The sequence below is a fragment of the Peromyscus californicus genome, unplaced genomic scaffold (genome assembly GCF_007827085.1).
Source record: "Peromyscus californicus insignis strain IS unplaced genomic scaffold, ASM782708v3 Scaffold_2__1_contigs__length_46816999, whole genome shotgun sequence".
Lineage (NCBI taxonomy): Eukaryota > Metazoa > Chordata > Mammalia > Rodentia > Cricetidae > Peromyscus > Peromyscus californicus.
Genome location: NW_026294540.1, coordinates 12,064,131 through 12,077,368, shown reverse-complemented (window position 1 = coordinate 12,077,368; position 13,238 = coordinate 12,064,131). Strand labels below are relative to the sequence as shown.

The 13,238-nt window shown below is 52.8% G+C and overlaps 1 protein-coding gene across 6 annotated transcripts in view; it reads left to right on the top strand.

Annotated features, from left to right (window-relative positions):
- Acad10 (acyl-CoA dehydrogenase family member 10) overlaps positions 1-12,020 on the top strand; it is a 42,062-nt gene extending 30,042 nt beyond the window's left edge. The window contains exons 13-23 of one of the 6 annotated variants that reach the window (XR_008222028.1): positions 597-1,000; positions 2,032-2,172; positions 2,586-2,723; positions 2,823-2,913; positions 4,552-4,710; positions 6,020-6,192; positions 8,406-8,549; positions 9,325-9,402; positions 9,839-10,031; positions 10,237-11,371; positions 11,800-12,020. Coding sequence is in view for 2 of the 6 variants with exons in the window: in XM_052755266.1 (XP_052611226.1) it covers positions 597-1,000; positions 2,032-2,172; positions 2,586-2,723; positions 2,823-2,913; positions 4,552-4,710; positions 6,020-6,192; positions 8,406-8,549; positions 9,325-9,402; positions 9,839-10,009 (1,499 nt within the window). In the remaining 4 variants the exon portion in view is untranslated. Of the gene's footprint in view, positions 1-596; positions 1,001-2,031; positions 2,173-2,585; positions 2,724-2,822; positions 2,914-4,551; positions 4,711-6,019; positions 9,403-9,838; positions 10,032-10,236; positions 11,372-11,799 lie in introns of those variants that run through there. The other 5 variants (XM_052755266.1, XR_008222030.1, XR_008222029.1 and 2 more) reach the window with 5 other exon arrangements.
- Positions 12,021-13,238: the final 1,218 nt, after the last annotated feature.

Sequence of the window (13,238 nt, the reverse complement as noted above, 5' to 3'; positions counted from 1 at the left end):
CATGGCGTTTTCTCAGAAGGGCTGCTCTGGGATCGAGTAGGATCTCTTACTGTTCCTAGGTGCTGCACAGCGACTTGGGGGTATCACTAAATCAGCTGCTTCTTGTTCTTCTTTTTGTTTATTTTTGTTTGTGTTTTGCTTTCTTGTTTTGTTTTGTTTTGGTTGGTTGGTTGTTTGTTTTTTGAGACAGGATTTCTCTGCGTAGCCCTGACTGTCCTGGCTGTTGCTGTGTTCCAGCTTGGCCTCAAACTCAGAGATCCACCAGCCTCTAACTCCTAAGTGCTGGGATTAAAGGTGCGCGCCACCAAAGCCTAAATCAGCTCCTTTAGGGAAAGGAATGGCAAGCAGCGGCGACATCTGACCTCTGATTGCTGGTTCTCAGGGGGACTGACTTACTGCCCTCTGCAGACTCAGTTTCCTCGTCCACTGAATTCAGATTCAGACAGCGTTGGCCTGGGAGTACAGGGCCCAGGCCCCGGTGTGGATGGAACAGGCGCTGAGCCGGTGGCAGTGGCTGCCCTCGGAATATCGGCCCTGTCGCTGCTCAGTCACCAGGAAGGCTGGTTAGGGGTAACCAGTTCTTCCATTCTGCCTAGGACAGGCAAACTCGGCAACTGCCAAACAAAGCGGGAAGCTCACCGAGTTCATGGCTGAGCTGGCATGGGACTTTGCCACCAAAGAAGGGTTCCGGATTTTCAAGGAGATGCCAGCTGCCAAACCACTAGTGAGATCCTACCGCGCATGTGCTGGGTCACGGCCCCCCCAGCAGACCCCCACGGGTGTGAGGAGTTACAGTACCGTAGCAGCTGCTTCCCCTGCTCAGGAGGCAAAGGGAGGCCTGATCATCTCTCCAGAGGGCCTCTCCCCTCGGGTCAGAAAGTTGTATGACCAGCTGTTGCAGTTTATGGAACAGAACGTGTACCCCCTGGAGCCAGAGCTGCAGAGACACCAGGCCTCGGCTGACAGGTGGACCCCTTCCCCGCTGATAGAAGACCTCAAGGTAAGCAAGCTCGTCAACATGGCTGACCCTCACCAACGAGGGAAGAGTCGAAGGGGGCTGAGTGGCGTCGGCTTGGTCTCCTGTCACTAGAAAGAGACAGCTGCTGATTAATCAGGTTTTATCCTGTCACAGCGAGGTAGCTGTGGTGAGAAAGGAGAATGGTAAGCCGGGCATAGTGCATCTCCTGTGATCCCAGCACTTGGGAGGTGGAGGCAAGAGGATGAAATATCCAGGCTGCTAGATGATGGTGGTGCACACCTTTAATCCCAGCCTTCAAGCAGGTGGGTTTCTGTGAGTTCCAGGCCAGCCTGGTCTACAATCGAGTCCCAGGACAGGACAGCCAGAGCTGTTATATAGAGGAAACCTGCCCTACTCCCTTCTCCCCAAAGAAGATAATAGATGGTCATGGCTGGAGAGTTGGCTCAGACATTAAGAGAATACTGCTATTGCAGAGGACCCAAGTTCAGTTCCTAGTACCCACACCAGGTGCTCACAAACCACCTGAAACTCCATCTCCAGTGGTTCCAACACCACACCTCTAGCCTCCATGGGCCCTGCATTCACATGCATACACACACACACACACACACACACACACACACACACACACACACACACTTACATTGTTTAGGTTTGCTTTGCTATGTTTTGTTGAGACAAGAGTCTCTCTATGCATCCCTGGTTGGCCTGGAATTCAACATGTAGACCAGTGTAACCTCAAACTCAAAGATCCACTTGCCTCTGCCTCCCAAGCACTGGGGTTAAAGATGGGTGCCATCAGTCCTGTATAAATCTTTATCTTTAATATAAATTTTTTGTTGTTGTTGTTTTTCAAGACAGGGTTTCTCCATATAGTTTTGGTGCCTGTCTTGGATCTCGCTCTGTAAACCAGGCTGGCCTCGAACTCACAGAGATCCGCCTGGCTCTACCTCCCGAGTGCTGGGATTAAAGGCGTGTACCACCACCCAGCAGATATACATTTTTTTTTTTTAAAGATTCAGTGATTGAGTCTCTCCTTTTTCCCCTGACAGGAGAAAGCCAAGGCTGAAGGGCTTTGGAACCTTTTCCTACCCTTGGAGACAGATCCTGAGAAAAAATACGGAGCGGGGCTGACTAACGTAGAGTACGCACATCTGTGTGAAGTAATGGGCATGTCCCTGTATGCTTCTGAGGTACAGTCCCCCCAGTGTGTGAGAACATGTTCCCCACATGGCCAGTTGCCTGTGTGGGAAGTCAGATCTAGGGGTACCATACGACCTGAACATCACACGAGAAAAGAAGGCAGGTAACAGGCAGCTGACTTCAGCCTGCACAGGTAGTTGGCTCAGCAGGAGAACCACCCAGGGGTGTGGGCTGTGGGGGCTTCTAGCCCCTGGCTCCAGGGTCCTCTACTTCAAAGAAGTGATATATGGGGGCAGGGGGGTTCGGGGCATCTGAGACTTGACTTCAGGTGTGTATGAGCCTTCTCTGGGGAGAGGAAGGGCTTTTATGAGATGTGAGGGGGTCAGTGATGTGGAAGGGGTCCAGCCCTGCCTCTTCCAGGAGGTTGAAGATGTGGGGGCACCCATGTGTTTCTCCTCCTCAGGTATTTAATTGTTCTGCCCCGGATACGGGGAACATGGAGCTCCTGGTGCGGTATGGCACCGAGGAACAGAAGGCCCGCTGGCTGGTGCCACTGCTGGAGGGCAGGATCCGCTCCTGCTTCGCCATGACTGAGCCCCAGGTACTGTGTTCACGCCTTTTGGCGGGGGGCCCCAGCTGCTCTCTGCCCCTGGGGCGTGTAGGTCCATGGGGACTCTAACCAGAACGTGCTCCCACGCAGGTGGCCTCGTCAGATGCCTCCAATATTGAGGCTTCCATCAGAGAGGAAGGTGGCTCCTATGTCTTAAATGGTCGCAAGTGGTGGATCTCAGGTACTTGACCCGGAATAGCGTTTTCAGTTTTTCAGTCTGTGTGGACCAGCAGCCCTCTCTGACGTCTGTAGGAGCCGCACGGGGTACATTGTGTTGTGGGACCTCCAGGTGTCACCAGGCGACCACACCTGTGGCCGTACCCCTGCAGGCAGCCCTCTTTACCCCGCCCTGCCAGCCTCTTTCAGCTGGGAGTCTTCCTGGAGGCTTCCCCCTGCTCTGAGGTCACGTGTATTGTATCTCAGGGGCTTCCAAGTGCCTCTCTGTCCCTCAGCTCACAGCGTGCTTGTACTTCCCCTAAGGCCGGGCTGGTGACCCCATCCCGTTTCACAGGAGGAGACTAGGACTCGGGGTGACCAGTCACTTACCTAAGGCTGTAGTACCAATCTAGCAAGTGGAGAACAGGCCTCAGAATTTGCGTGACTCCAGGGCCCCTGTCTAAAGCTGTTCTTTCTAGCACCTGTGGGGATAGCAGGGCAGGCTGTGGGGAGGAAGCAGAGGAAGCAGCAGTTTGTAGAAGAATCTTTTTTTTTCTGTCAATGAGAAATTTGTGTGCGTGCGTGCGTGCGTGTGTGTGTGTGTGTGAGAGAGAGAGAGAGAGAGAGACAGACAGACACACACACACACACACACACACACAGAAGTTATCATGTAGCCCGTGCTGACCTCAGACTTGCTGTGTAGCTGAGGCTGGCCCATCCTCATGCCTCCCACAAAGCACAACAGCGGCCCGCTGGAGCACAGATCGGCCTTGGAGTCTTCAGCAGTTTCCCGCAGCAGACACCAGATGGGAGCTTGAGAGCCTGAAGTTAGTTCAGTTGTCTTCTGGGTGTTCCCAGGGATGCCACCGTCCTGGGCCTAACAACCCCCAGCGTCCACTAGAGGGTGCACTGTCTTCAAAGTCTTTTGCAGCCAGGTCTGGCTTGGCTGCTTCACCGTGGATGAACTTGTGAGCTGTCTCGTTTTGTAGACATCTCATCACGTAACCCTCTTCCTCAGCAAGCTAGAGGAAGCCCTTTATGGCAGCCACCTTGGGTCTTCTTTCTGTTTTTTTCAAATCTAACATGATGGTTTTTAAATTTTAGTTTTCATGGGGCTGGAGAGAGAGGGCTCAGCAGTTAAGGGTGTTCGATTCCCAGTACCCACACGGTGCCTCACAACCATCTGTGACTCTAGTTCCAGAGGATCTGGCTCCCTCTTCTGGCTTCTTTGGGCACTGCACATACATGATGCACATTGCATGCAGACAAAATGTTCATAGTTAAAACATTGCTCTTAGGCCAGGCAGTGGTGGCACACACCTTTAATCCCAGCACTCAGGAGGCAGAGCCAGGCAGATCTCTGTGAGTTCAAGGCCAGCCTGGTATAGAGCGAGATCCAGGACAGGCACCAAAACTACACGGAGAAACCCTGTCTCGAAAAAAAACAAAAAACAAACATAAAAAACATTGCTCTTATGGTGCTGGATTCCAGTCTCAATGTGGTAAGTTCTGTCTGGCCTGGAGCCTGCACGTGCTTCTCTGGTTGGGTGGGCCTGTCAGGGTCCTAGCTTTGCCTTTGACAGGCCAGGGCTTCCTGTGGTTAGAGGCTCCATGGCCTTGGCATCTGCTGATAGAATGCATCTGTCTTCTCTCCTGGCAGGCATCCTGGATCCACGCTGCAAACTCTGTGTGTTTATGGGAAAAACAGACCCACAGGCCCCGAGGCACCAGCAGCAGTCCATAGTCTTGGTTCCCATGGACACTCCAGGAATCAATGTCATCCGGCCTTTGTCAGTGTATGGACTGGAGGATGCTCCAGGTTAGATCTCCCAGGGTCAGTCACTCTGAGTATGGCTCTAGTCCATGGGCAGCAGTTTTGGGGAGCCCGCGTTCTGTTCAGAAATTTCCGTGTACTGAGAATCTTTATATATACCAAGGGTGGTACCAGCCATTTGTTTGCTAAGAAGCACGAACGGCCCAGCAGACTGCCTGTGTGTGTTTATGCTTGACTTTCCTCTTCTAATCTCAGAAGATAAGCAGGAGTCCTCGAGACGAGACAGGCGGACAGAGGCGCCAGGGCAGCGGGCTTGGCTTTCGGGTCTTGTGCAGGTCACAGCCCCAGTGGAGTCCCTCACCTATGTGAGGAGTGGGCCTTTTCTACGGACAGCATTCACACCCTCACCTCTGGCATCCCCGGAGAACTGATGCATTGTTCCTCATCTCGAGGTTCTGGCCTGCATCCTATTTTACCCACAAGGCCTGAAACATGGCTCAGTGGGTATTTCCGCCAGGCCTGATGACCCGAGTTCAGTGCTTGTGACCCACACGGTAAAAGAAGAGAGCTGATTCTGCTATTTGTCCTAAAACTAAATAACTCGTGGCCAGTGAGATGACTCAGTAGGTAAAGGTGCTTGCTGCCAAGCCCGACAACATGGGTTCAATCCCCAGGACCTGCATGGTAGAAGAGACCTGACTCCCACAGGTTGTTTTCTGACCTCCCCAAATTCACCGTGCCTATGTGCAGACACACACACACACACACACACATACACACACACACACACACACTCAGCAGTAAAATTAAATGTGCAAAACTTTTTTTTTTTTTTTTTTTTTTTTTTTGGTTTTTCGAGACAGGGTTTCTCTGTGTAGCTTTGCACCTTTCCTGGAACTCACTCTGTAGACCAGGCTGGCCTCGAACTCACAGAGATCCGCCTGGCTCTGCCTCCCGAGTGCTGGGATTAAAGGCGTGCGCCACCACCGCCTGGCGGCAAAACTTTTAAAGTAAATGGCAGAAGCTGGGCAGTGGTGGCCCATGTCTTTAATCCCAGCAGGCAGATCTCTGAGTTCAAGGCCAGTGTGGTCTACAGAGTGAGTTCTAGGACAGCCGGGGCTATACAGAGAAACCCTGATTTGAAAAACCACAAGGAATGGCAGAATAACTTGTTTTTGCCGAAGACAGCAATTCTATTCCCTTGTTTCTGTCCATCCATCTGTCCGAGTCATCCCCCACCATTCCACCCCAGTCCTCTCCTTAGCTGTGACACAGTTAGAAGGCTAAGGTCTGGGGACAGTACCAGCACTAGAGGAGTAAGCACATCCAAGGAAAATGTGTTTTGGTCTTTCAGGGGGCCATGGTGAAGTACATTTCAAGGACGTGCGTGTGCCCAAAGAGAACATAGTCCTAGGCCCTGGTCGAGGCTTTGAGATCGCGCAGGGCAGGCTGGGGCCTGGCCGGATCCATCACTGCATGAGGCTGATTGGGTATTCGGAGAGGGCCCTGGCGCTCATGAAGACCCGCGTGAGTCCCCTAATTCCTACAGTGTCTCACAGCCACTGTTGCTGGCCGGGGAACTTCAAACTCTGGTGCCCTTCTGAATGATGATTTTCAGGATGATGTTCATGCCCAGAATCTGTGATCTCTACTTTGCGTCTGCTCTCCTTGGCCACGGATGACTTACAGAGTGGAATGGCCACCTCTCTGTCCAAGTGGCCAGAAGCCAAGGCCAGGCTTTATGGTAGCTGAGGGTGAGGTACCAACGCCCACAGGATCATGGGTAGCCAAGAGCCGTCTGTGCTCCCAGCACATGGTTAAAACTCGGACCCCAGGGAGATCCTGAGTTGCCTGTTTGTACCTGTGGGGACACAGCACCTCGGCCTATGCATATCACCCTCCTTGTCCAGTGTGTCCAGAACATATAATCTGAGCCAGCATGGGATCTTATTCCAGTAATTCCAGCCCGTGAAAGCTGAGGCAGAAGGATTGCTGCAACTTCCAGACTAGGCTAGATTCCATAACAAGACACTGTGTGAAACAACAGAAGTCATTTGCTGTGGGCCCCTTAACAGCTACAGGCCTACATAGTACATCAGGGCAGCAGAGTGGGGGTCTGCAGGAGGCAAGGAGCAGTTTGGTTCAGCATGACTGAGTAGCTGGTGTCGGTTCTAACTTCATGAGTCTGTCCCCCACATGGTTTATTTTAGGTCTCTTTAAGCACAGGATAATTTGGTGAAAACTTATTCTACTGATGATTAACTCGATCCCATGTGCACAGCAAAGCATATATGAGTCTCTTTGAGAAACAAAGTAAACTCAATATAGATCGGGAGGGACTACATTGAACCCACAAAATATATAATAAAACTTAAAGACAGTATGTATGTATATATTTATATGCATATAGAACGTATGGAGGGGCAAATACCAACCATATGTTTTGAGATGGGCTTGCTGTGCTATCCAGATTGGTCTCAAGCTCCTAGACTCCAACAGCTTGCCTACCTCAACCTCCCAAATAGCTCACGCTGCAGACACACTGTGCCCTGTTGACAGCCACCTGCTGTCACTATAGAAAATTAGATGGTGGGATACTATGTATTTTTTTCTGCCTTTTGTCTGGAAATGGATAGTCGTGCCACAAGATAAATTATTTGTGTAAAAGTTACTTTCCCCAAGGATAGATCAATAAACACATGAAAGAAGAATGCCTTGATAGCCCTTTCCATCTAAGATGGGGCTCCAGGGTGTGAGGCTGGCCATCGTCAGCAGGTGGCGACCTGCCCCTTGGTGAGGCTCCCACAGTCCCCCCCCACCCCTGCCTTCCTGGGTACTGCCTTGGTCAGAAGCAGCTCAGGGCCTTCCCTCTTCCCAGCCTCATACCCAGAGGTTCAGTAAAGGGTTCTCAGAAGTAATCTGACCACCAGGAGATGGTGGCTTAGTGTAGTGTGTGTAAAAAGTGGCTCTCACCTCAAAAGAAGGTGATTTCAGAGCCATGTGTGAATGACCATTGCCCAGGAATACAGATTTAGATGATCTCAGATTCCATGTTGCAATGTGTTAAGTTTTACCAAGTTTCCTTTTGTTTTGAGACAGGGTCTCACACTGTGTAGCCCCCACCCCAGTCTCCACCCCACTCCCCGAACTCACAGAGACCCACCTGCTTCTCTTTGGGATTCAGGTTTGCTGCCATGCCCAGCTTCATGAAGTTTGTATAGGAACAGAACAGAGAGTCATAAAACACTTGCGGATAGTTGATGGCGCATCAGGCAGGCGAGTCCCAACACAAGTGGGGACATCTCTGCTGGAGGTCTCTGGTACCATCTGACAACATCCTTAGCTTCGGGGTTGGTGGAGGCAGGCATCTCCACCTTCCAGAAGGACTTCCCTGAGTCACGAGGATGTTGATTTCACACAGCAGTGGTCAATACATGGCTGTTGAGGCACGAAGGTAGCCTGAGATTCCTGCCTCTGACCTGCAGCATTGTGAGCTCTCCGGGGTCACTGAAGCTGTGTCCAGTCCGTCAGCCTTCGCAGGATGTTCCGCATAGGTGTGGCATCTGTGATGAGCGTTATGGCCTATGCTCAGAACCCTGCCGCCAGTCAGCAGGCAGGCAGCTCCCGCTTCTGCTCTCTCCCTTCCCGTGTGTCCTGCTCCCCTGCGGATCCCCTGCTCCCGAGCCTCGCAGGGCCACTCTAGGCCCGGCTCCTCAGCCTTGTCTCTCTGGCGTCTGTAGGTGATGTCCCGCACAGCCTTCGGGAAGCCCCTTGTGGAGCATGGCACCATCCTGGCAGACATTGCCCGGTCACGTGTGGACATTGAGCAGGCACGGTTGTTGGTGCTGAAAGCTGCCCACCTCATGGATGTGGCAGGAAACAAGGTGGGAAGCCTCACCGGTGACAGGTGTCACCCCGGAGTGACACCAGAGTCAGCCCTTCTCTCCCTGTCTGGCTCTTGGACGCTACTGTTCTCTTGAGCTCTGGTCATCTGTTCCCGTCCAGAAAAGGCCCAGGAAGAGGGGAACTGCCACTTTACCAGCTGTGATTTTCCTGGTTTGTTAAAGGGAGGTCTGGTGGCTCTGTACTCCCGTGGCATGTCGGTGGGGGAGGTAGATGAGGGAAGAGAGAGCTGGGGAGGAGGGGCGTCACAGGCCCTGTCCAAATGAAGTGTCAGCCAACGGAGGGTCTTCTTCCCAGAGCGCCATTACCCATCGCCTATCGTGGCTAGGCATGGTGCATGCTGACTGCTGGGTTATTTGGCTTCCCATGCAGGGCCCCTGCACCCAGCCAAGAGCTGCAGTGACCGGGGTTGGGTAGCATAGATCTTGGCTCTTTGATGCTTTTGTTGCTGGAGGCTTGAGATGCCTCAGTCAGTGGCCAGCCCCGAGGTCATCCTCTCTGGCTTCGGTCCGCTGTCGCTGGACACGGCCGTTTTGTGTTTGTGGTGCTAGGAGTCAAAGCCAGTGCTTTGTGCTTGCCAGGTGGGTGCTGTCCACGGGCAGTCGCTCAGGCCTCTGGATCTGGCTGTGGCCCAGAACGCAGTACCTGCCATTCCCCTCTTGCAGAACCCATCCCCGCGTCTACCCGGACAGTCACTTTGGCTTTATATGCTTTTAGCGCTTTGTCCTGTTTTTCTAACTCTGCCTTCTCCTGCAGGCTGCAGCTTTAGAGATTGCCATGATCAAAATGGTAGCCCCGTCCATGGCCTATCAAGTAATTGACCGTGCTATTCAGGTGAGCCACCCTCCACCGCCCTCCACTGTGCCCACCACTTCCCTTTTCAAACCAAGCTCGTGCAGGGCCCCCCTCCTTCCCGAGCCCAGTTCAGTAAGTGCCTCGCCCAGAGCATTCTGCTTGCAAGTAGCTGGCCCAGGCTCAGGGGAGCCCTGTTGCTGCTCAGACCCAATGCCCCGACTCTGTGGGGTGCCTCCTTCCACATCCTGACACCTGGTCCCCCACAGAACTTTCTCAGTAGCAGAAACAACCTTGAAGAACAGCCTTGGTGATTCAGGCATCCCAAGGGTGGCAGTGTGGCCCCATGTGAAGTCTGGAACTCACAGGTGTCGCAGGGGGCCCCCTGGGGAGACAGCTGTCACCAGCTGTTCTGAGCAGGATGTCACATTCAGAACTCACCCAGGCCTCCTTCTCCTTCCTACCATGTGTCTGCCAGGCCTTCGGAGCAGGGGGCCTGAGCAGCGACTACCCTCTGGCTCAGTTCTTTGCCTGGGCCCGAGCCCTGCGCTTCGCTGATGGCCCAGACGAGGTACACCGGCTGACCGTGGCTAAGATGGAAATGAAGAGTCCCAGCAGGCTACAGGCACCAGCAGTGCCCAGAGTGTAGATTCTGTGCTTGGAAAGGCCAGGTATGTGTGGTTCCTGCGTCGCATCCAGCACCTCAGTCTGGGACATGCTGACTGAGTCTTCTGGGGCCCCCAGAGAAGGCATTTCTGGATAGGCTGTGAGTTTGTGTTTTAGGCGTGGAGGAAGGGCATTTGGGTCCAGGCCTGGGGAGTTGGTCTTGAATTCCTCAGACTTGACCTGTGGCTCCCCCACTTTTGCACGCTGTAGGAATCTGGACACCTGTGTGCCGTGTTCTCTCTAGAGGCGATGGGGTTCCTTCTCAGGCCTTCTAGGAAAGCCGAGGGCGCGGACCACAGCAGATGTTTCTGGGAACTGGGATGAAACCACTCTGTGACCGCTGGAGTGCCCACATCATGGAATACTGACTCAGATGCCCTGGTAGAAAGGGACTGTTGGGACACACAGTCTGTGTACCTCCTGTGTCACATGAAGGACATGGGAATAAAGGCTCCCATAGCCCCTGTGACTCAGGTGCCCGTGGCTTCCTCACGCCTATGCTGCTTCCCCTGCACGGGCCCCATATGCCGGGGCCCCTTGGGTCATGGATACCATGGCTCCTGATTCTCCCAATGTCTTCACCTCCCCTCGCCACCAGTTCCCTACCCTACTCCAGAAAACCTCACCAGAGGAACCATGCCATCCGAGTGAGATCCCGGTTAACTGCGACACTCTGCCACCTGTCAGCAGTCATGGTGGGGCATGAGGGAAGTCAGACAAGATGCTGCTGAGATCAGAAGAGTAATGTGTCCTCTCTGAGGATCGGGGGATGGCCACCTTGGCAAGGTCTGAGGTCATACAGGAACAGGGGCCCCATGAGACCAGAAAAGATGAAGCCATTTCTGGGAGGACTCAGCTTTAAGATGCAGCCACAGCCCGTCTCTGGGCAGCAAGCTGGGCTGGCACCATCACATGCTGTACTGTAGACCTGACCTCAGGGTACCTGCTTCCTCCAAATGGACTTGATGCTGCAGCCTGTTCCGTGCACTATAGAGTGTACAGTCACCACAGGCTCCTGACTGGGTTTCTCAGGTGTGCTGGGAACACAGGTGCCACCACACCTGAGGAACAGTTCCTGAAGGACGATCGATGAAGTGCCCACCGATCACTGTCAGCATAGCGCCAGCACACCGGCAGATTCCTGCAACCTGAGTCCCACCTCTGTTTCAGGCCTAGGAGAAAAAGAGGGGTTCGTAAAAAGCAAGTGGTCATGACGTGGCATATTATGTGGCCCTAAGAATGCCTCTCGTGCCTCCCGAGGTTAACCTTGCTCCACTGCACGCCAACGCGTGACCCCACATCTCCCTCAGATTCGCTGCTTCAAGGCCCGGGTACACCAGCATGTGTAAGCCCCCCGGTCTTAATCACTGAGCTATCTGCACAAATCCCAGTGTGGGTTTGTAAAAGACCCTGCCAGGGCTGGGGAGGGGGCAAGGCCGGGAAAATGCTTGCTGCACAGGCATGGGCTCCTGAGTCTGTGTTCCAGGACCCGCATGGGAAAGCGGAGTGTGTGGCACATGCTTGTGATCACGAGGAGGGCAGCGACAGGAGGGTCGCTGTGGCTCACCGGCCAGCCAGTCCTGCCTGCTTGCTCAGTTCTAGGCCCCATCTCAAAAATCAAGATGGCCTGGTCCTGAAGAATTACACCAGAGGTTGTCCTCTGGCCTCCAGAGACACACAAGAAACACACACACACACACACACACACACACACACACACACACACACACACACACAAAGTAAATGACTCTCTCTCTTTTTTTTTTTTTAAAGATTTGTTTGTCGTGTATACAGAGTTCATTCTGCCTGTATAAGGAGGCACTGGATCTCATTACAGATGGTTGTGAGCCACCCTGTGGGAATTGAACTCAGAATCTCTGGAAGAGCAGCCAGTGCTCCTCACCTCTTGAGATATCGATCCAGCTCCTGTAAAAGACTTTTTATTCTTCAAAGTTGTGGGGGTTTGAATTAAAGTTATATGAGTATGTAATGAATTTGTGACGTGGTCATGAGAACATGCGATGTTGATTTTTTTTTAACTTTATTTTTGATTTGTGTCTGTGTGAGGGTGTCAGATCTTGGCGTTACAGACAGTTGTGAGCTGCCATGTGGGTGCTGGGAATTGAACCCGGGTCCTCTGCAAGAGCAGCCAGCGCTCTTAACCACTGAGCCATCTCACCAGCCCGCGATGTTGGTATTTCTTTTTTTCTTTCTTTTTTTTTTTTTTTTTTTTTTTGGTTTTGTTTTGTTTCGAGACAGGGTTTCTCTGTGTAGCTTTGTGCCTGTCCTGGATCTCGTTCTGTAGACCAGGCTGGCCTGGAACTCACAGAGATCCGCCTGGGATTAAAGGCGTGCTGTACCACCGCCCGGCCGATGTTGGTATTTCTTAAGAAAGACATTGGGAATGCCAACAAACGCAAGAAGGAACACAGCAACACCTGCCACTTATCTGTTTCCAGGGGATAGAGTACATGATACTCCCACCCTGAAGAGTGCTTTCTGAAGACAAACATTGCTGTGTTGTATAACCTCGAACATGGTACCTATGAAGAGCTCTTCTCTGCTGAACTGTAAACACTAATTCTATTAACAATGGAGCTGTAACAGTAGAAGGGGCCTTTGCTGTCCCGAGCGCTGAGAGGTTGTCTGGAGTCACCCCAGTTTCCCACTTCCAGTTCCTCCAGCATTTGTCAGAAGAGGCGATTTGACCAACCTCTCCCAAAAGTTCACCAGCCGTTCAAGCTGAAGTTCCCTAACGTCCACGGACTCCAGCGGAGTCTCCCGCAAGAATAAACAGGAAATACAAAGGAGCAGGAGCCATGGTTTTAGAAGACACAGGGAAGGATTCCAGGATCACCTGGCATAGCCTTCCCAGCCTATCTCCAGTCTGGCCGTTCTGTGGCACCTCGGTGGCCATCCTGGCACTTAGCTCCATGGAAGCACACCTGTCTTCCAGCAGGCTGCTCAGGCCCCAGTGGGCTTGGTCTGGTGAGGATCCAGTCTGACCAGTTTTATGGGCTCCATCCCCCTGTGGCCTGACCTGTCTTGGAAGAGGATCAAGGCAGAGCAATCCTGCCGTCCCTCCTCCCACCACAGCTTCTATCCTAAAACAGGAATGGTAACACAACCGTCTGGGCCCCTCTGGGCACTCATTGGGCGGGATTTCCATGGGGACAGCGGACCGTCTGACTCCAGGGTCCCATCAAAGGTGC